The sequence below is a fragment of the Misgurnus anguillicaudatus genome, chromosome 3 (genome assembly GCF_027580225.2).
Source record: "Misgurnus anguillicaudatus chromosome 3, ASM2758022v2, whole genome shotgun sequence".
In the NCBI taxonomy this organism is placed as follows: domain Eukaryota; kingdom Metazoa; phylum Chordata; class Actinopteri; order Cypriniformes; family Cobitidae; genus Misgurnus; species Misgurnus anguillicaudatus.
In genome coordinates, this window is record NC_073339.2 from 1864703 (window position 1) to 1891653 (window position 26951).

The following is a 26951-nucleotide window of genomic DNA, read 5'->3' on the forward strand; positions in this document are numbered from 1 at the left end:
AACTTAAGATCACAAATAATCACAAAATATTATTTGGCTGCAGCAGTTGGTAGAAGCCAATTTTCAGAATTAAAGAGCCCTGCTGATAAAAAAAAAACAGCATACCAGCAAGACATATGTTGCATGGGAATTATGCTGATCTATGCTGTTTTTTCAGAAGACAGATTGTAGCACATTGGACGCTACACAAGGCTTGTTTGAGATGAGCAAATTTTGCTCAGAATCGATCACCGGTGATCGGCGCAAGATGCATGCCAGTCAGAAAAGTTTCCGAGTTACGTCCGACTTGCTCTGATGTCACACTGACGTGTGCCAAAAAACTCTCGCGAAAGAGAGGCGGCCGCTCGTCGGATTCCGCAGCCGAGCGCAGTTGCTCTCCACCAACTGCGTTGATGAAAAGCACGATGGGAAAAGACTTGCTGACGACACAGCTCAATGCTCATTGGACCGGGGATGTCAGCTGATGATATCTTAATTCTAAAAACTCAAATTACTGTAATATTTTTTATATTAATTCAATTGTTCTTTACAATGACATTTATATTTTTGATGAATTCCTGTAAACTTTTGTATTGGTGTTGAATTATTTGTACTGTGAGCTGTTTATATTTAACACAACAGAAACGAATTTGTATCCACTAGACTTAGATTGATTCATCCCAACATTTACTAAGTAACCTTTTCCAGTAAGGAACAGTTCACCTTCGTTGATTCTCCTTATAAACATCTTTATGTAAATGAATTTATTGGTATTTAAGTTGCATCTATTTAATCCGCGATAAAATACGCGAACGTGATCTCTGCCTCTGCTGACGTTTGTAGTCGACTGGATTGCGAGATTGGTGAAGTGTCTGACTTAAAGGGCCCATGGCATACAGAGGTTTTTGTAGGTGTGAGCAAAAAATAGGTCATTGAAATTTGGCCCTCTTTATGATGTCATAAGGGGCTCTTTTTATAATAATACCGCCCCCTTTATGTGCACTATCCAACCACAGCACTGCCATTTAGTGCAGAGAGAAAGAGACAGACAAGAAGGACTTGACAACACAATTGAGTTTCAATTACAACAAACCACCATCATTGTGATCAGTGTTTGCATTTCATTCGCTCATTTGCATTTTAAAGGACACACCCAAAACGACACATTTTTACAAAGTAGCAATGCTAACCTCTGTATGTCATGGGCCCTTTAAAAGCTCTTTTTTTCACTCCTCCCCTCCTCACTGCAGGCGTCTGCTCTCATCTGAATTTCAGGCAAGGCAAGCTGCATCTCAAACAAGCCTACAGTTTACAGTTAGCTGTGTGACCTTTTTGCCAGTTTTATGCTGCCTTCACGTGCTGGAACGCCCAATGACGTCGTGTTTAACTCTCTTGGAATTGTTCACAAAATGGGCGGGCCTCAAACTTTAAAAATGGAGCGGATGGAAGAAATCTTTCTGTTGTGACAGGTATGCTTTACTGGTTTTTACGCAACGGCTACATTGTCATTATAGTAGTACCTACACATTTACATGTTTTAGTGTTTAAATAACAATTTCTCATGACACACACACGTATGAATGGCGTCGTCCATTCTTTTTTTGACAACAAAGCACCACAACACACTCGTAATCACGACTTCAAAATTGGGAATTATCACATTACAAAACGATTGCACGTGAATGCAGTTTTGGAGTGTTGGACAGTGGTTTGACTTACATGTATTTTGGAAATGCAACAACTTCTCACCAGCGAAACTGGTCACCAACGTTATGCCTTTTATAAACACAGTCTTCACTGCAGGTAAAACACCACATGTTGAGAGAAAGTGCAACAACTTTGCAGCTGTAAAAAGCGCAAACTCAGCGAACGTCATCATTGGAGAAAGCAGATATGTTTGACTTTATGCTTCCCCGCGGAGATTATCAAAGTATCGCATACCGTTTTTTATAAAATCGTTCTCGCGGTACTTTGATGTCATACGCTGATCGGTCTGCGCAGCGATCGATGATGTTGACGTCACTAGCAGTCAGCTTCCTATGTCCCAATGTCCAGTCATTTCGAAGTTTGTGTAAGAATGAAACTTGTTTTAGAAGTCCCGTTCTGCGTGAGCTTTGGAGAAAACTCGCTATTTAGTGAATAAAACTTACATTTGTTCCCAGAAAAATATTTTGGAAACTGTCGCAAGTTGAGTGAAATCGTTATCCGAGGGTAAACAATTGAAACCGAAAGTAAATGTGGAAGAGGAAGCAGGCTTATTATAAAACTGCATTAATTTGCTGCTTTTACAGTAAGTAGATAAAACACGTTATCGTGTTGTTTTGAAAGAATGTAACAGTAAATATATTCAGCCTACTTACCCTTCCAAAACAAAAACAAAAAACAGAAAACATCACAGAAATTAACATTTTCTGTGGTTTAAAAAAAAACGCAGTATCTAGAAAGCTAGTTTACTAGTTAACACTAAAGCATACATGTTTTTTCATTGCAGATCTCCATAAAAAAACAAGGTTTTAAATACAATGTATTGATGTAACTGTAAGCCAATAATATTTACTGTTGGATTAATTGTATTTGGAAATAAAATCCAAAACAAATTGGCTGGTATAATATACAAAATAAATTAATTGGCCAATAATTAATAACATTTTTATGTCAAGTAAATTTTCCCTACTTTCACCATTATCAATCAGTTTGATTTAAAATTTTTGGTTTTGTTCAGTATGCAGAGTGAATTTCTGATCTAGATTCCTGATGTGGAGTTTGTGAGCAGGTTCTGACAGATACAGTCTCTTTCCCCTGTGGGCACAGTTTCTGCAGACATTGTACCAAATGTTACTGGGAACAGACCTGTCCTCATTGTAAAAAGAGATCCAGAACACGTCCTGTAGTCATGGAAGGATCCAGTTCTGCTGATTTTGCTCACTGCTGCACAGAACAAAACCTGCTGGAGAAGACTGAAGACCTTCATCGGGATTCTCATGGACCAGTAGATGATGCTCTGCAGAGAGTCAGAGACCAACACAAAACCATCATGAAGAACAAATATGAGAGTCTATTTGAGGGAATCAAACAACGAGAGAATCAAACCCTCCTGAAGAGGATTTACACACAACTGTACATCATAGAGGGAGAGAGTGAAGGAGTGAATGAAGAACATGAAGTTTTACACATGGAGAAAAACACCAGAACACAACACTTACAAGACACAACAATCTACTGCAATGACATCTTTAAACGCTTACCTGAACCAGAATATAAAACAGAGAAAAGAAGAGAGAGGAAAGACAAAATCAAGAGTGTTCTTACTAAAGGCATCGCTGGAATTGGAAAAACCGTCTCCGTACAGAAGTTCATTCTGGATTGGGCCGAGGGACCGGCCAATCAGGAGGTAGATTTCATGTTTGTGCTTCCATTTCGAGAGCTGAACTTGATTCAAGATGATCGGTACAGTCTTCACAAACTTCTGCTTGACTTTCATCCTGAACTTCAAGATCTGGACTCAAAGATTTATGATGAGTGTAAAGTTGTGTTCATCTTTGATGGTCTGGATGAAAACAGAATGACACTGATGTTTTCAGACGCTGAGAAAGTTTCTGAGGTGACTGAGACTTCATCAGTGCCTGTGTTGATATCAAACCTTATAAAAGGAGATCTGCTTCCCTCTGCTCTTATCTGGATCACCTCCAGACCAGCAGCAGCCAATCAGATCCCATCTAAATATATCAACCGTCTGACAGAAATCCAGGGATTCAATGACGCTCAGAAGGAGGAATATTTCAGGAAGAGAATCAGTGATGAACATCAAGCCAGCAGAATCATCTCACACGTCAGAAGATCAAGAAGTCTCCACATCATGTGTCACATACCAGTCTTCTGTTGGATCTCATCCACTGTGCTTCAAAACATCCTGAAACAAGACAATGAGAGAGCAGAAATCCCTAAAACTTTGACTGAAATGTACATCCACTTCCTGCTGATTCAGATGAATATGAAGAATGAGAAGTATGATGAGAGAGATCCAGAGAAACTCCTGCAGTCCAACAGAGAAGTGATTGTCAAACTGTCTGAACTGGCTTTCAAACAGCTGATGAAGGGTAATGTGATGTTTTATGAGGAGGAGCTGAGAGAGTCTGGCATAGACATCACTGACGCCTCAGTGTATTCTGGGATTTGTACTGAGATCTTTAAGGAGGAATCTGTGATGCATCAGAGGAAAATCTACTGCTTCATACATCTCAGCTGTCAGGAGTTTCTGGCTGCTCTTTATGCGTTTCACTATTATATCAATGTAACAATGGAGGGACTGAAGTATTTTGCTTCAGTCCAGAAATTGCTTAAAGGTGCAGTAGATGATGCTCTTGAAAGTGAAACTGGACATCTGGATCTTTTCCTGCGATTCCTGCTGGGCATCTCACTGGAGTCCAATCAGAGACTCTTACAGGATCTACTGACACACACGGTGGACACCTCAGAAACCATTAAGAAGACCACAACACACATTAAAACCAAAATCAAAGCCATGAATACTTCAGAGCATATCTCCACTGAAAGATCCATCAATCTGTTTCTGTGTCTTCTTGAAGTGAATGATCAGACTCTGTACAGAGAGATTGAGGAGTTTGTGAGATCAGACAAACACTCAGAGAAGAAACTCTCTGCTGCTCACTGTTCAGCAATAACCTACATGCTTCAGATGTCAGAGGAGGTGCTGGATGAGCTGAATCTGAAGAAATACAACACAACCCAGGAGGGAAGAAGACGACTTATACCAGCTGTCAGCAACTGCAAAAGAGCTATGTGAGTATTAAATCAGTAGTTTGAAACAGACAGTTCAAGTCACCTAAGAGTACAATATGTATTATAACCTGTGTTCAGTTCCTGATTTCCTGAATTACTTTTCAGTCATTTTTTTTCTCTTACAGCCTTGATGATTGTAACCTCAATGATCAATCCTGTAAAACTGTGGCTTCATGTCTACAATCATCATCGTGTGTCCTGAGAGATTTAGACATGAGTAACAATGACGTGCAGGATTCAGGAGTGAAGCTCATCTCTGATGCTCTCAAGAATCCAAACTGTAAACTACAAATACTGAGGTGTGTGTGCATGTGGTACTGAATCAGAATAATAGTTTTTTCCTCTTTTCCCATCAAAAGCTGCATTTCCACTACCCTTAAAATTGCGCAAATTCAAATAGCGAATTGAAAAAGCACCCAATGGATACACAACAATTTTGCATAAACTCCTATATATCGCAAAAAAGATTTATGCTCAGTAGAGGTGATTTTTCAGTCAGTTCGAAAAAGGAATATATCGCAAAACTGCAAAGTTTTTTTGCATTTGCAGTTCACCTGATGTGTATAAAAGTTACATTTACATTTAGTCATTTAGCAGACGCTTTTGTCCAAAGCAACTTACAAGTGAGGCAAATAGAACAACAATACATAAGTGTACTGGAAATAAAAGTGTCTCATCAAGTCCACCACAGTACAGTATACATAGACAAGTGATTGTTAGTAATTTTTTTACATGATCATTCCTAAAATGTGTCACGGATTGGTTAAAGGACCAGAAAAAAGAGGGGTGTTTGACTTCATGTGGCTTCACAAGAACCAGTAAAAGCATGACAAGAAAATACTGCAAGAGTGATTCAGGAGTCGACTGCTCTGTTTGCATTATCTCGCCGTATTTTGATGTAATCGCATGCCTGTCTGCATGGCACTGTATGAAGTCAAGCACACTTGTTGCCATGGTTTTTTAAAAGTCTTAATGCTACATACTTTTGTTTTAGTCGCATAACATCGGTTAATGGAAACTGTGACATTTCGTAATAGTTTTTGTTAAAAATAACGTTAACGCTTTTTCGCAAATATTTAATGTAAAAACAAAAATATCAGCAGATGTCAAAGCTCGTGCCTAGTGAAATTCTGTCAACAGCATTTTAATATATTTTATAAAGTATTTATCTGTGGTTCAGCTTAAACTTTATGTAGGTGGCTTCAGCGAGCCAGTAGAGTGAGGTCAGGAGTGGTGTGATGTGAACTTTCTTAGGTTGATTGAAAACTAGACCTGCTGCTGCATTCTGGATCTTTTGGAGCAGTTTGGTTGGATTGACATGACAAGCGCTTGGACTAGAAACTGCAAAACATACTCCACTAAAGCTGCTGTCATCTGCTTTCTAGGTTATCAGGTTGTATGGTGACAGATGAAGGTTGTTGTTATTTGGCTTCAGCTCTGAGTTCAAACCCATCATCACACCTGAGAGAGCTGGATCTGAGCTACAATCACCCACAACACTCAGGACGTCAGATGCTCTCTCACATACTCAATGATACAAACTGCACACTCAACAAACTCAAGTAAGTTGCTTATAAGGTTGCTTTAAAGAAACTGATCCTAAGATCTATCAATGCCAATGACATAAAACTAAAATGAGAATCTTAACATTTATTTTACATTTGAACAGCCAAAGTGCATATTATTTAAAATAACAGCAGCATTTTGGTGTCCTGAAAACGCAATGCTAGAAAATGTGTTAGTTGGAGCTCAATATTATTGTTTTCATGTGAGCCCCGAAACTTCAAAAAACTCAAAGTGAAATGTTTTCTGTTTTTTACTACGTCACTGTCGTGTAACCATGGCCTTAATGAAGATTTCAGATTTACTCTTCAGCAATGCTCCTCCATATCTGCTCCTTTTGGTACCTCTCTTCCTCCTCTCCCTTTCAGCTCAAAGCACCCTAAAACTTATCTATGAACTCCCTCTGACACTATGTATTTCTCTATTGTAATGTACACATCTAAAGAGCTGTTCACACTTTTAATGATAATGTCAACACAACCAGACAATAATAATAACAACGTTAGATTATTTAGTATGTTTTTTACTTTGTGTGTCTCTGTAAACTATGTTTATAGCATAATCAACATGTCATTATACACTATTCATCCATTAAATCACATTTGTCTCCCTCTAGTTTGGAGCATGGAGGGCATCACAGGATCACACCAGGATTGAGAAAATGTAAGTCCTGCCGTTCAATTCCATTTTACTTCCTTTGTTCCTCTTATTGAGATTGAGAACTGTTTGTGTCCAAAAAGTGAAGAAAACACTTTTATGTTTGTTCTTATTAGTGTTGAGCGATATTCCCCTATTTTGAGATCGTTCTATATCGTCAGGAGGGGGGGCAGTAGTTTACTCATTTATTTGTTGATTTTTAACTCGTTTATGACAAGTCACTTGATTGATGGACAAAAAAGAAGCAAGGGCAACACTGTCATGACCGCATCCATCTTAAAACTGATGCCATTAATCCGAGCGTGTCAGTTAAACTCCTACATACCAGGGAGCAGGAACAAAACACTCGCTGGTTTTAACCCTCTGCGCGCTAACAACCCTGTAGTGCAAGGAAATTTCAAATCCATTTGTATTACAAGCTCATGTGCAAGGAAGAGTCTGAATCATGCGCATTACATGTTCTTACGCGAGTAAAAGCATGCAATGCACATGTTGATGTGAAACTATTGATATTAATAATAACCATCAACTATCGTCATAAAAGCCTGCTATTTGGGATTTGTCTGATGATCGTCAATAGACAATACTATTGTTTATCGGCACAAGCCTAGTTCTAATATTTCTGACCTGAAATTGTACTGCAGTCTTCAAAGGTCCACTTAGTTCCGAAAACCTGAGGTCCGACCTGAGTCCCAATTGGGGTTGGTCTAAAGGTTTCACGTGTGCCTAGGACATTGGTCGGGTATAATATTAGTGGCCGCGGGTTTCGCCAAACTGACTCGAGAAGACCCGAACTATCTTGCGGGTGTGCATCGAGTCCTTTTCCAATCACCTGTGTTTGCCAAGAGCACTTGCGACAAACCGTGGCTGGCGGTAGGTTAATTTTCGTTGAGACAGACCTGTCAATCAATTTTAAATGCACACTGTAGCCGTTACCTTGGTGTCGTCATAAGATCAAAATCTTAAATAAATTGAGCAGCGGGCCAAATTGCATGCGGGGTTGCAGACTGCACATATGTTGGTGCCATTTACATTTTGCTCTGTTGGGGTTCAAAGAAATTGACATCCATGCAGGTCAGACTTGGGTATAATTTTGTCTGGTTTGTTTCGGGTGGGTCTTTCTTTTTTATTTTATTTATTTATTTATTTATAAAGTGGGGTTTGAACAAAAAGTGATTTAGTGAATTTTGGGTCATATACATCTTTGGACCCGAGAAGACCTCTTGTTGCAGTCACTCACCTTTTCTCTTCCTATCTCTGTGTATTGCCACTTAATGTTCATATATTTGATATTGTTGAAATCTTATTGTGTTCAGATGTCTGTGATCTCACACTGGATCCAAACACAGCAAACATTCGTCTCATTCTGACTGAGGACAACAGGAATGTCACATATGTTAAAGAGCAACAGCCGTACCCTGAACATCCAGACAGATTTGAGTCTTTTGAGCAGGTTCTGTGTAAAGAGAGTCTGACTGGACGCTGTTACTGGGAGGTCAACTGGACTGGATATGCTGATGTATCTGTTACATATAAAAACATCAGTAGGAAAGGAGGGGGAGATGACTGTAGATTTGGATGGAACGACAAGTCCTGGAGTCTCTTCTGTACTGCTGATATATTCAGTGTCTGGCACAATAACAAGAACAGTTACATACCTGCACCATCACCTCAATCTAATAGAGTAGGAGTTTATCTGGACTGGTCAGCGGGCACTCTGTCCTTCTACAGCGTCTCTGATACACAAACACTCACACACTTACACACATTCAACACAACATTCACACAACCTCTATATGCTGGATTTAGATTTTTCCCAAAATCATCTGTGTCTCTGTGTCAGATTGATTGAGAAGCAAAATGTCCTTTGTTGTATTAGACATGAGGGGCCTTATTTATAAACTGCGTGTACGCTAAAATCCACTGCTACATTCATATTTATGAAAACGATCTTTGCCGTGAAAACGTGTTTGGCCCCCCGTTAGGGTCTGAGCACACTTTTGCTTGTGAGTGCTGCAGATTTTTGGAAATTAAAGCCATTCTTACTGCTTAAAAAATGACTCAATCATTGACAGGTGCTCTTTTATAGGTCAATTACATTAATTAGGCATTGTTTAAAGATAGAGATCTGAAAGAGTATAGTTGTGCACAATTTTACAATCATTTGTGAAATGATCTTATGAAACATACAGGCGTTTTCTGTGTGTATGTTCATTCTATGAATCACATGTATGCGTTTTTGAGAAACGATTGTAAGATGTAATTTAGGACGGTTTCTACACAACACAAGAATTTGTGCTTATTTTGTCATCTTTCAATTCTTATTCATGTATCATATAATACAACCTCATATCTTATCCTGTGTCATGTTTATCTACATTTATGTAATGAGTTTCTAATAAGACCAGAGGTCATTTTGAGTGTGAATAGGGTAGCAACTAAGGTCAATAAATCTAAATTATGTATTGTTGCTCAATCTCTTCAGTTTGTTCAAGAATGACACACAAAACACATCATCATTATTCCATTGCCATTTCATCTTTCAAAATGGATATTACGAAATATATAAAATAAGTGGTAGTCTTGCTTGTTTTTTTACATTGGTAATACTAAACGAATAATAAATAAAATCACTGACGTCACAGTGGCTAATATGACAGTCATTCAATCACTACCTGTGCAGTTTAGCTTTTGTGTAAGAATTAATGTTACTCATAAATCGCTTCAGAAAGATTTCAGGTGAGGTTTTATAAAATCACGCTAATATTTTGTATATTTTCTCCTGGAGGTATGGCGGAAATGAATGGAATCGTCTTCTGCTGGTAAACAAGGCAAATCGAAAGTGAAAGCATTTATGTACACGGGTAGGACAAGGTGCACCGCGCACGACAGATGCTGTTCGCTGTAAGTAATACAACCTTAATCGCTTACATGGCTTTTAATTATATTATAACGTAAATACAAATGATTTGCCTAGATCACCTGTGAAATACTGAAACACGAGACCAGTCTTAATGGACAGTTGCAGTTAATGTGACGTAAACTATTGATTGTGTTTTTCGTGTTGTTATTTCGTTTTAAATAGAAGTTACCTTTAAGCGGACTATGTTCGACTTTTGCCGTTTAATTCTCGAAATCTCACTGTAGGAAGTAGGCATTTAAAGGGCATGTAGGCATAAAGGTCACGTGCCTAAAGTACACACTGGGTAGATAAATACAACATTTGTTCATTGTTTTATTACTGAACATTTGTAAAGCAATAGTTAGGTCTTTTGCCTGAATTACAAAACTACAAAATTACACATACACACATTTGATTTCATGAAGATCTTGTAGGCCTATTTTTGCCTGACTGCTGTATCTTTTGACAGATCAGCACTGCTTCTATAATGAGCGTCAGTGAGGAGATGGAGGTGGACACCTCATCTCCAGTATCCTGTTTGTCTATGAAGAGTATAATCAGTAGTTGTGTTCTCTGATCACAGGAATAATTGAGCCCAGGTACAACTAAACAATAATACTGAATCTCTCATGGAACAACATGTATCACATACAGTAAATCATAGGATTCAGTCAGTTCCTGAGACCCAAAAAGTTTCATATCATCCCAGTCAAATGCCTCTAAAGATAAAACATTTTAATTTGATGCTGTCACAAATAAGAGAAAGACAAAAATCACTAACCAATAAAACACAAGAATCCATTTTAGGACAGATGGATAAACTTGACCGTAAATGTAGAATATAGACCACAAGAATTGTGATCAATTATATATGAAAATAATTTTTGAATAACATTTATAATTGCCAAATTCATTACCATGTACATTTTCCTATTCTCACCTTGATCTGTCAATGTGTTTCAGTATAATGTTTTTGCTCAGTATGCAGATTTAGTCCAGATGTGGAGTTTGTGAGCAGGTTTTGACAGATCAGACCAGTACACCTGAAGACCTTAACTGTCCTCAATGTAGAAAGAGATCCAGAACACACAAAGTCATGGAAGAATCCAGTTCTGCTGATTTTGTTCAATGCTCCACAGAACCAAACCTGCTGGATGAGACTGAAGACCTTCATCAGGATTCTCATGAACCAGTAAATAATGATGTTCTGCAGAGAGTCAAAGACCAACACAAAACTATTATGAAGAACAAGTATGAGAGTTTATTTGAGGAAATCAAACAACAAGAGAATCAAACCCTCCTGAAGAGGATTAACACACAACTGTACATCATAGAGGGAGAGAGTGAAGGAGTGAATAAAGAACATGAGGTTTTACAAATGGAGAAAAACACCAGAACACAACACTTACAAGACACAACAATCTACTGCAATGACATCTTTAAACCCTTACCTGAACCAGAATATAAAACAGAGAAAAGAAGAGAGAGAAAAGACAAAATCAAGAGCGTTCTTACTAAAGGCATCGCTGGAATTGGAAAAACCGTCTCTGTACAGAAGTTCATTCTGGATTGGGCCGAGGGAACAGCCAATCAGGATGTAGATTTCATGTTTGTGTTTCCGTTTCGAGAGCTGAACTTGATTCAAGATGATCAGTACAGTCTTCACAAACTTCTGCTTGACTTTCATCCTGAACTTCAAGATCTAGACTCAAAGATTTATGATGAGTGTAAAGTTGTGTTCATCTTTGATGGTCTGGATGAAAACAGAATGACACTGATGTTTGAAGACATTGAGAAAGTTTCTGAAGTGACTCAGACTTCATCAGTGGCTGTGTTGATATCAAACCTCATGAAAGGAGATCTACTTCCCTCTGCTCTTATCTGGATCACCTCCAGACCAGCAGCAGCCAATCAGATCCCATCTAAATATATCAACCGTCTGACAGAAATTCAGGGATTCAATGACGCTCAGAAGGAGGAATATTTCAGAAAGAGAATCAGTGATGAACATCAAGCCAGCAGAATCATCTCACACGTCAGAAGATCAAGAAGTCTCCACATCATGTGTCACATACCAGTCTTCTGTTGGATCTCATCCACTGTGCTTCAAAACATCCTGAAACAAGACAATGAGAGAGCAGAAATCCCTAAAACTCTGACTGAAATGTACATCCACTTCCTGCTGATTCAGATGAATATGAAGAATGAGAAGTATGATGAGAGAGATCCAGAGAAACTCTTGCAGTCCAACAGAGAAGTGATTGTCAAACTGTCTGAACTGGCTTTCAAACAGCTAATGAAGGGTAATGTGATGTTTTATGAGGAGGAGCTGAGAGAGTCTGGCATAGACATCACTGACGCCTCAGTGTATTCTGGGATTTGTACTGAGATCTTTAAGGAGGAATCTGTGATGCATCAGAGGAAAATCTACTGCTTCATACATCTCAGCTGTCAGGAGTTTCTGGCTGCATTTTATGTGTTTTACTATTACAACAGCCTAAAATCAGACACGTTTTTTGATATAATTTACACTTTACTGAAAGGCACAGTAGATAAAGCTCTTCAGAGTGAAACTGGACAACTGGATCTTTTCCTGCGATTCCTGCTGGGCATCTCACTGGAGTCCAATCAGAGACTCTTAAAGGATCTACTGACACACACGGTGGACACCTCAGAAACCATTAAGAAGATCATAACACACATTAAAACCAAAATCAAAGCCTTGAATAATTCAGACTATATCTCAACTGAAAGATCCATCAATCTGTTTCTGTGTCTTCTTGAAGTGAATGATCAGACTCTGTACAGAGAGATTGAGGAGTTTGTGAGATCAGACAAACACTCAGAGAAGAAACTCTCTGCTGCTCACTGTTCAGCAATAGCCTACATGCTTCAGATGTCAGAGGAGGTGCTGGATGAGCTGAATCTGAAGAAATACAACACAACAGAGGAGGGGAGAAGAAGACTCATACCAGCTGTCAGCAACTGCACAAGAGCTATGTGAGTATTCATTATTTTCATTCAGCAATATGTCATATTAAAAGTAAGATTACAGTTGCTCTATCACCAAACGACACACAGTATGAATATGTTACAGCCTGATGAGAGTGAAAGTAGTTTTCCCTAGGAAAATGTGTAAGTTTGTGTGCCCATCAAAGGTTTTTTAACAAATGCAGCAAATATATACAGTATGGGAGTGCCGCATTTTTTAAAAAGCCAGCAACTGGTAAGACACTGAGCATTTTAATACCAAACCAACTGGTGAATCACACAGCGACTGTTAAACAAAGCAGAAGTATCATACCAACCAAAGTGCCTCAGCAGAAAAAAAACCTGTGAAGCACCCACAGTGCCTATCATTGTTAGCCGCATTTAAATGATTTGGTGGAATTTCTTGCATCTGAATGTAGAGCGTTTAGGAATTAGAACTCAACTCCATCGGCCAAGATGTTTTCACACCCAACTCGTCACATATTGACGTTTGGTCAGCTTGGTTTGGTCTCTTTTTATGACACCCATTTGGTGTTGTATCTTTGATGTGAAGGGTACTTTATTGATTTTTTTTTGCTATATGCATCAGATCCAGGCACAGTTAATTGTTTGCATTTGTAAAAGTAGAAATGACCAGACCCCACTCCTGTAGATTCTCGACAAAACAGGCAAGTGAACGTATACATCTTAACGAGTCTATTGCAAAAACTGACTGATAGAAAACACTATTAATTTAAACAACTAGTTTTGACTTCTACAGCCATGTGATAACCTCATATGAAGAGCAGAGTGGAATTTAATGATTTAATCGCGGAAAACGATCCCATTCTATGAACACATGTAGTCTTACAGTATCAGTCACGATACATATGAGAGCCAAAGCTATTTCACAATGAAAGCAGATGTATTGGTTCTTCTGGTGGCAGTTTTTGAATATGGAAGTACACTGCTTTACAGCAAATGGAGACGTTGATGGCTTTATTGTCCGTTGCTAATAAGAATCTTTCATTTGGCCTCAAAACATCTGGAATGTTTGCGCTTTTTAAAATAAATGTGACTGCGTTTTATTTAATAAACAAGCCCCTCTAAAAACAAACGGTGCTATTTAGCACCAAAACCGTTTTTAGTGCCATGTAGCACTACATATGGTTCTACATAGCACCAAAGGGCTCCACACAGGTGCCTCACCGGTGCTACATGGCACCAAAAATGGCTCTTCCATGATTACGAGCAAAGAACCACTTTTGGTGCTATATAGCACCGTTTGTTTTTAGAGTGTAGGTTAAGGGGTAAGGTTTGGGTTAGGTGTTTAAAAATGTCTAAATAGTGTAATGTAAATACAATAATGCTGGCTGTTTAAATTAAAAATCATACTTCAACATATACTGTATGTCATGATGGCAAAATAATACCCCATTATAAAAGTTCATAATGAAAATTCACATGCTTTACTGTCTGAGGACAACAAAAAGGCTATTTGTGTGGAAGAACCTCCTGCCGTATCCTGATCATTCAGACAGATTTGACTGTTTCAAGCAGATTCTATGTGAAGAGAGACTGACTAGACGCTGTTACTGGGAGCCTGAATGGGGTGGATGGGTAGCTTCAGTGGTTTATTAAAGGAATCGCCTAAGTGAGGACTGCTGGTTTGGATACAATGAAAAGTCTTGGAATCTCTTCTGCTCTAGCAGAAGTTATTTGTATTTGTGCTTTATCCAGACTCACCTGTGATGTTGCAGTAGAACAACAGGATCACCCTAGATATGTCATAGGAATACAAAGATCAACAAAGAAAACTATATGAGTATACCAGTGGTTCTAGAATTTGGAGTACATCGTGAGACATATTCATGGTGACGTTTTCTCATTGAAAGCAATGAAGTAACAAATGAACTGTATTGTGTTGTATGAATTTCTTGTTATAGGCTTGCTGACAGTAAACTTACTTATCAGTGCTATGAAGCTGTGGCTTCCGCTCTTCTATCCTCAAACTCACCCGTGAGAGATCTGGACTTGAGTAACAATGACCTGCAGGATTCAGGAGTGAAGCTCATCGCTGATGCTCTCAAGAGTCCAGACTGTAAACTACACACACTGAGGTATTTATCTCTAGATACTGATTTACTGATTTATAACTAAAGAGGATGAACTGACTGATGTTGATGTGTGATCTCTCTGTAGATTATCAGGTTGTATGGTGACAGATGAAGGTTGTTGTTATTTGGCTTCAGCTCTGAGTTCAAACCCATCATCACACCTGAGAGAGCTGGATCTGAGCTACAATCACCCACAACACTCAGGACGCCAGATGCTCTTAAAGAGACTTGATGATCCGAAATGCACACTCAACAAACTCATGTACAGCTTACAGATCTAGTGTTTAATCTTTATGTTTATCATCTAGTTAGATAGGTAACGGTTTAGCATCTAGACAACTATTTATACCTACTGTCAGATTCAGTAGGTTTGCCTGAAAAATTGTCGAAAAATCAACTTTTAGACATTTTATTTTAGAAAACTCTGAAGACAATTTTACAAATAAAGTACTATTCTTTTATACAGTACATTTCATTTTATTGTAATTTTTAAGACAGTTGTCTTAAAATAATGAATTTAATAAGGAAAAAGTTTACATTGTTGTCTATCACATTTAAAGATCTCCATTATATCCATTATTTTGAGCTTCATTAATGCAACTAAATCTAACATCGATAATGGGTGAGACCATTTTAAACATGTTTTGTGTAAATGTATTAATAATTTACTTGTGTGTTACTGTAGTTTGGACCATGGAGGAGAGACCAGGATTAGAAAAGGACTACGAAAATGTATGTTTTTAAACACGCACACATACTTTACAAACAAAGAATTGAAAAACATACATATATATATATATTTTAAATGTATTATTGACATATTTCCTGATATTATATTGTTTAATGAAAACAAACTCTGGGATCTCTGTGTTTGTGTGGTTCAAAAGTGTGAACGATGCATTTCGAACCTTGGTACGCACCAAACAAGTGGGGCGAGACTGCTGAAAACGTGGGTCTTGGTCCACTTCCAAACAAATCAACTGACATTTCAATGTAACATGGACCTAAGATATCTAAACGAACCTAAAACAGGAAGTGATAACAAAATTTGACTTTTAAAATAACAAAATTTGATAACATAGGTAGACCGTTTATTATATCTTAGTTTGTGCAAATGAATTCCTGGCACCGTTTTTAGCTCTTGTAAGTTTTTTAAGTTATATTTTTTGTCCATTATGCCTTTATTTGAACAATGAGTGAGGAGAGGACAGGATATATTAGGTAGGAGAGAGGGGAATGGGATCGGCAAATGACCATGAGCCGGGAGACTTGGGTCGCCGAAAGTGCGAAAGCATCACATATATAACCAAATGTCACCACTTTTACATGCATCCAATAAACACATTTAGCCCAGCAAACAGCATAATTTTTTATAAGTTGCAAAATACACATCAAAGCTGACCAAATAGATTGTGACCTTATCCTTATGCCATTGGGTTTTGTATCTTTGATTTGCTGTTGAAAATTCAAGTGTGAATGCTGAGCGAACAAATTTTTTCCTTTAGTCCAGACCAAAAGAACCGAACTACAAGTGTGACCTTGGCCTTAATGTCTTTTCTTGTGTTCAGATGCTTGTGATCTCACACTGGATCCAAACACAGCACATACTGGTCTCATACTGTCTGAGGACAACAAGAAGGCCATTCGTGTGGAAGAACCTCAGCCGTATCCTGATCATCCAGACAGATTTGAGTGTTTTGAGCAGGTTCTGTGTGAAGAGACTCTGACTGGACGCTGCTACTGGGAGGCTGAATGGGGTGGACGGGGAGCTGGAATTTCAGTAGTTTATAAAGGAATCTGCAGGAAAGGCCTGAGTGAGGACTGCTGGTTTGGATACAATGAGAAGTCTTGGAATCTCTACTGTTCTAGCAGAAGTTACTCTGCTTGTCACAATCTAAAGCAGACAGATATACCTTCAACATCACCACCGTCTAATAAAGTAGGAGTTTATCTGGACTGGCCAGCGGGCACTCTGTCCTTCTACAGCGTTTCTGATACACAAACACTCACACACTTACACACATTTAACACAACATTCACACAACCTCTATATGCTGGATTTGTGCTTTATCCAGACTCACCTGTGATGTTGCGGTAGAACAGCATGATCACCTTAGATATAGATGTCATAAGAATACAAAGCTCAAAGTTTGATCACAACAAAGAAACGTATATGAGTGGTTCTACAATTGGAAGTATATCTCCAGGGTAAACCTTTAATTTAAATATGTTAAGAATTATGTTTGAGCAACACAAATGATATTGATGTGTATTGTAGGGAAAATTTTGACTGATTGACACCTATTGTTTACTGTCTTTGCCTCGTGGTTTATACCCCTAACTGAAATTATGATTAAATATTTAAGTCTTTTTAATTTTTTCGTTCTAAAATTATATAGAAAATAGATATTATAGGCCTAAGCAATTTTAGGATATGTTGTATGCTGTCTGCCCCTATGCTGTGTTCAACTCTGTTGCCTTTGTTATAAAACTGCATAAAAAGTATTTATATTAAAGGCGGAGTGCACAATGTTTGAAAGCCAATGTTGATATTTGAAATCACCTAAACAAACACACACCCTACCCCAATAGAATCTAGACCTTCTTTTAAAAGACACGCCCCACACATACGCAACCCGGCAAGAATGACACACAAAAGTGTGTTTTGGTAGTTGGCCCGTCTCCTTTTCCAAAGAGTTTTACAAACATTGTGCACTCCGCCTTTAAAAGGAACCTGTATGACCTGCACCCTGTGATATCAGTGAATTCAAAATTATTTTTAAATCTTACATGTTTAAAATCAGACTTAAATTTAATTAACTTAATTTTTTAAGTTAATGGGGAATTACTCCTATTGCTATTTTTTTGTTGTTTGTATCCTTTTCAACTAAAAATGTATCCACACTTCTGTAATAAGCAATATATACACATCTCATATGTACATTAATATCTTTTTAGAAAGTTTACATTTCTAATGACAATTTTTACAACGGTAAGATTCTTTGATGGTTAAATTGTTTGATTGGTTGAAAGTAGTAGGCATGTACAGTACAAGAATTTAAAACAATGTGTGTTTTAAGTAACTACCGCGACTGTTTACAATTACTGTTATCAATTATACTTGAATTTTAGTGTAGGAAACGCATCATGCAATGATTCCTACAACATGCAACGCATAAGAAAATAACAAGTAGTGTTATTTTAACAAAGCTATGCAGATTGTATCAGGGACTATTTTCTTGTAAACTTTATTAATAATTTATTTTCTGTACATCCAAGTACACAACTAAGTGCCTAGACAGGTAGCTAATTACAAAAGTTGTGGTAATCCTAGTATTGTTCTTTTTCAATGATATTGGATACAGATTATTTAATATAAATTTTTATTGTTCTTAAGGTTTTTCATACTGTACATCACACACCTAAAATACAATCTGTATTTGTAGTCGTAATTGAGATATTTCGGACAGTGTAGACATAAGAACAGTGCAAGAAATTTAAAAATACATAATTAAAACACATTTTGATGAGGATTTATTTAGTGATCTCACATGAATAATTTTTATAAACAATTGGACCACACTTTTATTAATGATATTGTTTAATAAAAATAAGAGAAAAGCATGTGATGTTTATATTAGTGAGAATGTGAACTGCTTAAAGACACTGAAGAACATGTGTTGTGGTTTCCCTTCTTCTTGAATAAAACATTTGAAATCAAAACCTAAGACTAAAGACTATGGACTTTATTGTTATTGGTAAACTATTTGATATAACTGGTTATATCCATATAGATTATACTTGATTCCTTTATAGTTTGATTTAAAAAAAAAACTTCACATGAGTTTGTTTAGGCAAAAATTCTCTCTGAACAAACAAATGATTGTGTTACCTCCCAGAACACGGATATGATATTTTATTCTTAATATATGGGTGGGTAAATTATTTCATGTAATAAAGAAAATGAAATTGTTTTTTTACTTCACTGCATTATGAAAAGAAAATTCACAGCCTTTAACTCTGATATATTTCTTTGAAATAATAGGAGTAAAATGTCCTAAAGGTGGCCCTTTAAACACAAGTGGCCTTTTTCATGAAGCTGGTTTCAGTGGTTAGTTACCCTATTAAGTTTGGGTTTAAGTGGTTAGTTACCCTATTAAGTTTGGGTTTAGTTTAAAGAACAAAAATGCTAATTCAAGCTTCCTATCACTGTTTATAAGTCCCGGACAAGAGGTTTAAATTTCATGCTAGGTCAAAAAACTAGGTCATTTTTTTCAAAATATAAATGTAATATTATCCCATCTCTTAGACATCCCTAAATGATTTGTGTGAAGCCATTTAACGACAGTCTGCCTAAACCCCACCTTTCGGTAGCCTCTCTGCTCTGATTGGTCAAATGACACAGTCTCCGCACAGACCACAGATCAGTGGCACAGACCAACAATAGTGCAACATGTATTGACCTAGTGCTAACATGATTTACTGAGAAGACATTATCAACATCAAAACACATCATTCATCATTAATCCAAGCAATAAAAACGACGACAGAAACTAACTAAAACATGCTAACGTGGCTAACTGACAAGATATTAAGAGTTTAAAAACAGACATCATTACACATCATTCATCATTAGTCCAAGTTATAGAAAAAATTACAGTCATTTAAGCAAGTATGTAATCTAACCAGGCCACATCTAAACAGTAGTTTAACTGCAAACATGCGGCTTACTGATAAGACATTACAGTAAACTAGACATTTTAGAACACTCAGGGGAAAATAAACACATAATGTAATAATCATATTTACAGGTTGTGGTTAGGAGACGTTGTTTCAAATAAAGTGGGTACCCTGCAAACAAGCCTACGATGGCCCTTTATGGGCATAGCCTAAGGGCCCAATGCAGGTTTGCCCACTGGCGAAACGTTGGCCCCTTAGCGCTGGCCCTGCATGGGCAGCCCTCACTTAGCCGCCACACAGCAAAACCCCCAGAGTTAAATAAACACTGCTGGATGTATATATTGTCCCAATCTTACAGAGGGCCAAAAAGTACTATAAAAAGTACTAAAAAGTAGTTATACTATATATAAGTCACCATTATTGTGATCAGTGTTTGTTTTAGTTGAACTTGACTCCTGACTGTTATCTTGTTCAGTCTTTTGACTGCTATAACTTTGGGTAAGAGTAAAGAGTCAAGTTTAACTAAAACAAACACTGATCACAATAGTGGTGACTTTAAATGATACAGCCAACATCTAAACCTAAAGTAAGAAAATGATTCTACAAGATGTAAAATGCAATTTTATGTTTCAGACAAAGATGGTGAGAAAGAGGATAACAGAGCTTTTAATTCTGCTTCAGTGTTAGTTTTTTAACACTCTGTAAGACTGGGATAATATATACATCCTGCAGTGTTTATTTAAAGGGCCCATGGCATGAAAACCTTAGCATTGCCACTTTGTAGGTGTGAGCAAAAATGTGTAGTTTTGGGTGTGTCCCACACCAAACATTTCGAGCTAAATTCAAATTCAGTCACATTCCTATCTTACCATATCTGTGCTACTCACCTGACCAACGGTGAGCTCAAACTGCCAAAAGCTGGCAGAAGGCTCGATATCTTGCACCAGTGCTGTGATTGGCTGAAACGCTCGGGGCACGTGGAGTGCCTTCCAGGCAGCGCTGCCTTGAAGCTTCATTGAGGGCTTAAAACACCAGCGAGCCAGGAGCTCACCTCCTGCTGAAAACTGTGCTAATTAGCAAATCTAGGTGATTGGAACAAAATACTGGAGAGGACTTTTACTCATGGCACATGGATTGTCCCCCTCTGGATTTTGGATCTGTGTGGCTCTTTAAGCAAACTCTGGGTTTTCGGGCTTATGAAAGTGGATTGGTTTAAAGCGGTGTTCATTGTCATGATAATTTACGCTTTACAGCTAATCTGCTTTGGAGCAGGATTTATTTTGGGTAAGAGATTGCAAACCCAAACTGAAACCAATCAGCTACGAGCATAGTGACATACATCTAACACAACACATTTATTAGAGGCAACAATTCAGCTGCCTAAGCTTTCGGACACAGCTCTACCTTTTTGTGTTAAACGCTATTGGCTGATCACTGAAAACGTTAGCCTATCATGTGCACACACATGATGAATTATCATAAACTCAGGGTTTAAATCCGAATTGAGAGAGACAGTTGATAACTAGTCATGAGACAGATTACCCTCAATTATCCCGGATTGGATTTGTCAGGTTTTGTCAACTCAAGAGTTTGTTCAACTTGTTTCGTGCAACAGGCCACTGGTGATGAGATAGATTGATTTTCACATTTCCCTTTAAAATTTGGCTTTATAAGGTAGTTATAATGCAATGATTTATTAACAGATGGATCATTGGTCTTTTGATGCTGGACAGTTGCAGTAGTGTTTGCAATACAGTACAAATGTGACATGGTCATAAGGGTTTTCGATTATCTCCAAATGTTGTATGAGGTGTCTGTTCACAAAAGCAATTTGGTTTTAGACCAAAATCACAACTTTATTTAGTGCTGACGACTAAATCTTAGTAGCAAGTAAAATTATGATTTTTTTATCATTTCTAGTTCAAGACTAGAGCGCATCCAAAAAATATAATATAAAAATGAATAATTATATTTTATACAATATTTTCCATAGGTAACAGTACTTTGTTTATTTGACATGTAAAGTTTTTTTACATTTACTTTACATTTAAAAAACAATGTTTTACACACCCATCAACAGTAATTATGTTACAAGGCTTTAAAGAGGAAGGGTGCACATGTTAACAACAAATAAACAACATCTTTCAAAACTTAAGATATCCCTTGAATACCAGCGACATAATGTGTAAACATTGCATAAAAACCAAATGGGTATTAAAAAGTGTGTGCTACATTTACAACACAGACTGTGTGTAAACATGTAATATATTTATATATTAAGTTTTTTAGAATTTAATAAATTATAAATAAATAAAAATGTATATACACATGTAAATATTTCTTAAATATTTACATGCATGTGTGTGTATTTAAATATACATAAATATTATACACAACACACACATGATGTATTGAAAACTAACTCTTTTATTCAGCAAGTGATAAGTCGCGATTAATCGTTATGCAGCCCTTATTCTGACTTTCATCATTTGCAATGTTTCTAGTTGCCTCCTTAGTGATTTTGCAACAGTTTACTATGTTTTGTGGATTTATTTTAAAGTCGCAATGAAATTGAAATGAAAAACTATATATATATTTTTAATATTGTGGTATTATTAACAAATGACTTATCTGTGAGCTTCATTATTTTTTAAAAAATTTGTGTGTGCTTATAATCTTTAATCAAAAGTGCAAATCTCCCCCACTCCTCAAAACGATCTCTCTTCACTTCCGGGTGAAAAGTATGGCAGGTGGGCGGGGTCCGGGAGAAGATCGCAGGGATTAGCAATTAGCAACACGACCCAACTTCAAACGATCCAATCAGATCTCGATGGACAAATTCAAATCCAGCCCTACCTTATTTCATCTCAAAAGCCGTTTCATTCGGATATACGTCACCACGGGGAAAATAAGGCAATCGCTACTTCCGTTTCATGGCAACTTTAAGTAAAGCTTTTGGCCCAAAAAATGTTGCATGCACTTAGAGGATTTTGCAGCTAAATACTAATTTGTTAAAAAACACTGAAATTACATTTGTAACATTTCAATTACTGCATAATAACCTTTTCATTGGCATTAAAGTGAAATGAAAGAGAAATGACTAAACCTAAACATAAGAGCCATGATAAAAGTCTTTAGTCTTAACTGCAGTAAATTTGCAATGTAACATAGTGTTTTATGCCTTATTGCATAATATATATAAATAAGCCCCAGGGTATGTGTTACTGATCATTCAAATAGTTAAGTTTCCTTGTAACAAAATTTATATCCCTTACTAAACACTTATAAGTGAGTGTTGGTATTATGATGTTAACTTTAAAATTCCATTATGTAACAATTTCTCTAAGTCAATTTATAAAGCACATCTGCTGTTAAGCACAAATAGCAACCTATTCAACACAAGCGCACAGAGGAGCCCGGATACAGACCAAATCCAGCAAAGAGCGGTTCAATGAATGTTGTTTCGAATGTGTGTAAGTGTGTGAGTGTTTTTGTTTCAGAAATGCTGTAGTAGGACAGAGTGCCCGCTGACCAGTCCAGAAAAACTCCCACTCTATTAGATGGGAAAGGTGCAGGTATGTCTGTGCTTTCTTTATTATGTATTGCAGAGTAACTGCGATTTGTGCAGTAAAGAGTCCAGGACTTTTCGTTGAATCCAAAAAAACATTCATGACTGTCGCCCTTTCTTTTTATGCCTTTACATACCACTGATATATCAGCCACCCCGGTCCATTCAACTTCCCAGTAACAGCGTTCAGACAAAGCCTCTTTACACATAACATTACCGTAGTAATCAAATCTGTCTGGATGATCCGGATATGACTGTCTTTCTTTTACACGTGTTACCATTTGGTTTTCCTGAGACAGAGCCAGACGACAATCTGCTGTGTTTGCATCCAGAGTGAGATAACAGGAGTCTGTGGATGAGAAAACAACACAAACATTAATGATCCAATGTAAAAAAACGGTCAAAGCACAGCAACTCCCCCTGTCGTCTTTTTCCTCCACAACTGAGCTTTTATGTATGTATTATTATTTTTATTAGTTTTACATTTGCATTTACATTTATGCATTTGGCAGTTGCTTTTAAGTGACTTACAGATTACAAGTTGTATACATTTTCATCAGTGTTCCCTGGAATCAAACCTACAATCTTTGCATTGCTAAAACTGCTTATTTTGAGGTAAATTTATACTATGATAACGCAAAAGTGATAATGTTTTATAACATATGTCACACGACAGGAACCAGGAAGAAGGTAAGTAGAAATGTACTTTATTGTAACACACACTGCGGCAGAGAATAAACAGGTGAGTATTTGGTTATAGGCAGTTGATGAGAGCACTTAGCTGAATGAATAATGATGTCTCTTTTGTAGGTGAAGGATGATGTATATACAGAATGGTTCGGATGAAGATATCAGGAGTAGCAAGAGCTAGAAATGTCTCTTAATTAGGCCTTGTCCACACAGACATTTTTATAACCGTGACTTTTTTTACGCTGTTCGGCCGTTCGTCCACACGGAAACGCAGTATGATGTCACTGAAACCGAACATTTTTGAAAACCCCTGCCAGGATGAGTATTTTAAGAAACGCCGGTTGTGGTGTTGTCATGTAGACAGTAAAACCGGGGTTTTTGCCTTGTGACGTCACTTTTGTTAGGCTTCTGATTGGCCAAGTTGGCTTTACGATTTTAGTAATTTCAAAACCTGCTGGTGTGGCATGCTCTTGACAGCACGTGATCACGTGTTTTTTGCGTGTTCATGTAGGCGGAGATTTCTTTTAAACCGAGCATGTGTGGAGGGGATTTTTTTTAAACCGCAGAAGGAAAAACTCTGGTTATAAAATACCCGTGTCCGTGTGGACCAGTGTTGTTTTCGTCAACGATGATGATAACGAAATGATTTCGTTGACGCACCTATTTTTTATGACGCTAACGCGACTTTGACTAGCTAACTAGCTAGCTTTCGTTGACGAGACGAGACGGAGCGAAAATGATTATAAGTCTGATGTTCATAATGTATGTCATTTCTGCCTATTTTGCGTGAAATTTGTCTGCTTTTAGCTAAAAAGTTTCAGCAATGTTGCCGCTTCCTATCCTTGTTTTGGGTCAACACGGTCTCATTTACGCTCACGCCCAGCACCCGGCTGCCGCCATGCCGCGCACATGCACCAGATTTCAAACAACACACCTGCGGCTGTGGTGAGTTCAAAGGACCGTAGCGGTGCCGCCAATAAACGGAAAAGACGAGATGATTTATGAACATAATTTCAGTATTAGTAGTAGTAGTAGTACTTTATTGTTCAGCCAAAGCTGAAAATTTATCTTTGGTCTCGCCATACAATCACATAACAATTAACAATACACAACATTCACAGTAATAAAATTGATATAAATATATACATACAATATAAAAAACATACATTAAAATATATATCTCCTAACCCTTATTTAAAGGGGTCATAGCGTGAAAATCAGACTTTTTCCATTTTAAGCGCTATAATTGGGTCCCCAGTGCTTCTATCAACCTAGAAAATGTAATCAAGATTAACCCAGTAACTTTGTTTGGGTAAGCCATTTTCTGCAAGTGTGTGAAAAATTAGGTCGTTCCGATTTTGCCTGTTTTGTGAGGTAGGTAGTAAGGCGAATTACAATAATACCGCCCCCTTTATCTGCAATATCCAACCACAGCACTGCCATAGTGCAGAGAGAAAGAGAGAAAAGAAAAAGTACTTGACAGCACAATTGAGTTTCAATTACAACAAATCACCATCATTGTGATCAGTGGTTGTACTTCATCCGCTCATTTGCATTTTAAACGACACACCCAAAAACGGCTCACTTTTGCTCAGGCCTACAAATGATAAATTTTTACATGCTATAATAAATTAGCTGTGGAGTATTTTGAGCTAAAACTTCACAAACACACTCTGGGGACAGCAAAGATTTATTTTACATCTTAAAAATATGTCATAATATGACCCCTTTAAAAGACTTATTGCATTTGGTACGAAGGTTTGTTTATATATTGCTTTAGTTGCTTTTGGTGTTCTGTAACGACGCCGTGATGGTAATAATTCAAAAACATGATTCAAGGGGTGTGTTGTATCTCTTGTTATAATCAAAGCTTTTCTCTGGACAGCAATTTCATAAAGCTGAGCAACTGACTTTTGCTTTAATCCTATAATTTTTCCGGCTACTCTTGTAATTCTTTCTAATTTAACTTTGTGTGGTTCGGACGAGGTACTTCTGCAAATAGTTATATTATACCCTAGAACACTCGCAATTAAACCAGTGTAAACTCTTTGCAACACAATTTTGCTCACACAAAATTCTTTTAGTTTCCTTAGCAAGAATAGCCTTTGATTTACTTTCTTACAAATAAGAGCCACATTATCAGAAAAATTCAATTTACAATCAATCATGATTCCTAAATACTTATTTAATTATATAAGTTATATAAGTAGTACTAATTATATAAGTATAATCCATCAGATAGAAAAACGGTATGCATATTGAGAGACGACGGTAAATGTGGCCACAAACTAGGTGGGAAGAATACCACCAACCTTAAGCGGCACCTGAAGGCTCATCACGCTAATATTTTTTAAAGGTAACTAACAAGTCATGCTGTTAACATATCATATACATTTAATTTTACTCGACATTCGGCTTGTGACACATTTCATGGTAAGCTTAATGTTTTACGTGTATCTACTTGTCAAACCTAAGCCCATTTACAATACTTTTTGTGGTTTATTTAAATAAGGCAAGGCACGCGTTTCTCAACTTTATAACCAAGGTCTCAGCGTAACACACAAACTTAACATGAGGGTATTTCAGCCTCAACTTTTTTCTTCATAACTTTTTGTTATAACATGCGCAGAAGGCACACCGACTAAAACAACGGCAAGCCCTCAGGGACCACCTTAATGCACTAAAGTGCTTTTTAACCTAAATTCATTGGTTAAAATACTTTTTTTAACTAAAATTTACTTAAACTTGACTAAAACCTTTTTGTGTTTTCGTCGACTAAAACTTGACTAAAACTATACATTTTATAAGTGACTAAAATGTGACTAAAACTAAAAGCATTTTCGTCCAAAAGACTAAGACTAAAACTAAAAGGGCTGCCAAAAACAACACTGGTGTTGACTAGGCCTGCGTCTAAGCATTTTTTATCAGACTCAATGGATTCTGCAGACGAACTGGTATTTCTGAATGGCCTGAGGCCGAGGTTAAGTGGATTTGATGTGAAAGTATTTGATGTATAATACGTGCC

The 26951-nt window shown here is 37.3% G+C and overlaps 2 protein-coding genes across 5 annotated transcripts in view; one reads left to right on the forward strand and one right to left on the reverse strand.

The window, feature by feature from the left end:
* LOC141354707 (uncharacterized) overlaps window positions 1–26951 on the reverse strand; it is a 59336-nt gene that overhangs the window by 11729 nt on the left and 20656 nt on the right. The window contains 7 exon segments of the mRNA XM_073860054.1: window positions 2819–2980; window positions 8417–8628; window positions 10348–10443; window positions 11049–11108; window positions 11417–11603; window positions 16608–16757; window positions 23374–23585. Of these exon segments, the coding sequence (XP_073716155.1) occupies window positions 2819–2980; window positions 8417–8628; window positions 10348–10443; window positions 11049–11108; window positions 11417–11603; window positions 16608–16757; window positions 23374–23585 (1079 nt within the window).
* LOC129440355 (NLR family CARD domain-containing protein 3-like) lies at window positions 1321–18590 on the forward strand. 4 transcript variants are annotated; one of them, XM_073866374.1, is made up of 6 exons: window positions 1321–1448; window positions 2702–4779; window positions 4905–5078; window positions 6165–6341; window positions 15674–15720; window positions 16557–18590. In XM_073866374.1, exons 2-6 carry the CDS (start codon window positions 2873–2875, stop codon window positions 17084–17086), a joined length of 2835 nt encoding a protein of 944 aa, XP_073722475.1. In that variant the 5' UTR covers window positions 1321–1448; window positions 2702–2872; the 3' UTR covers window positions 17087–18590. The 4 variants fall into 4 exon arrangements, with proteins under 4 accessions (XP_073722475.1, XP_073722476.1, XP_073722474.1 ...); XM_073866375.1 differs by lacking the exon at window positions 6165–6341 and adding an exon at window positions 15074–15250; XM_073866373.1 differs by lacking the exons at window positions 15674–15720; window positions 16557–18590 and adding exons at window positions 6959–7005; window positions 8316–9469.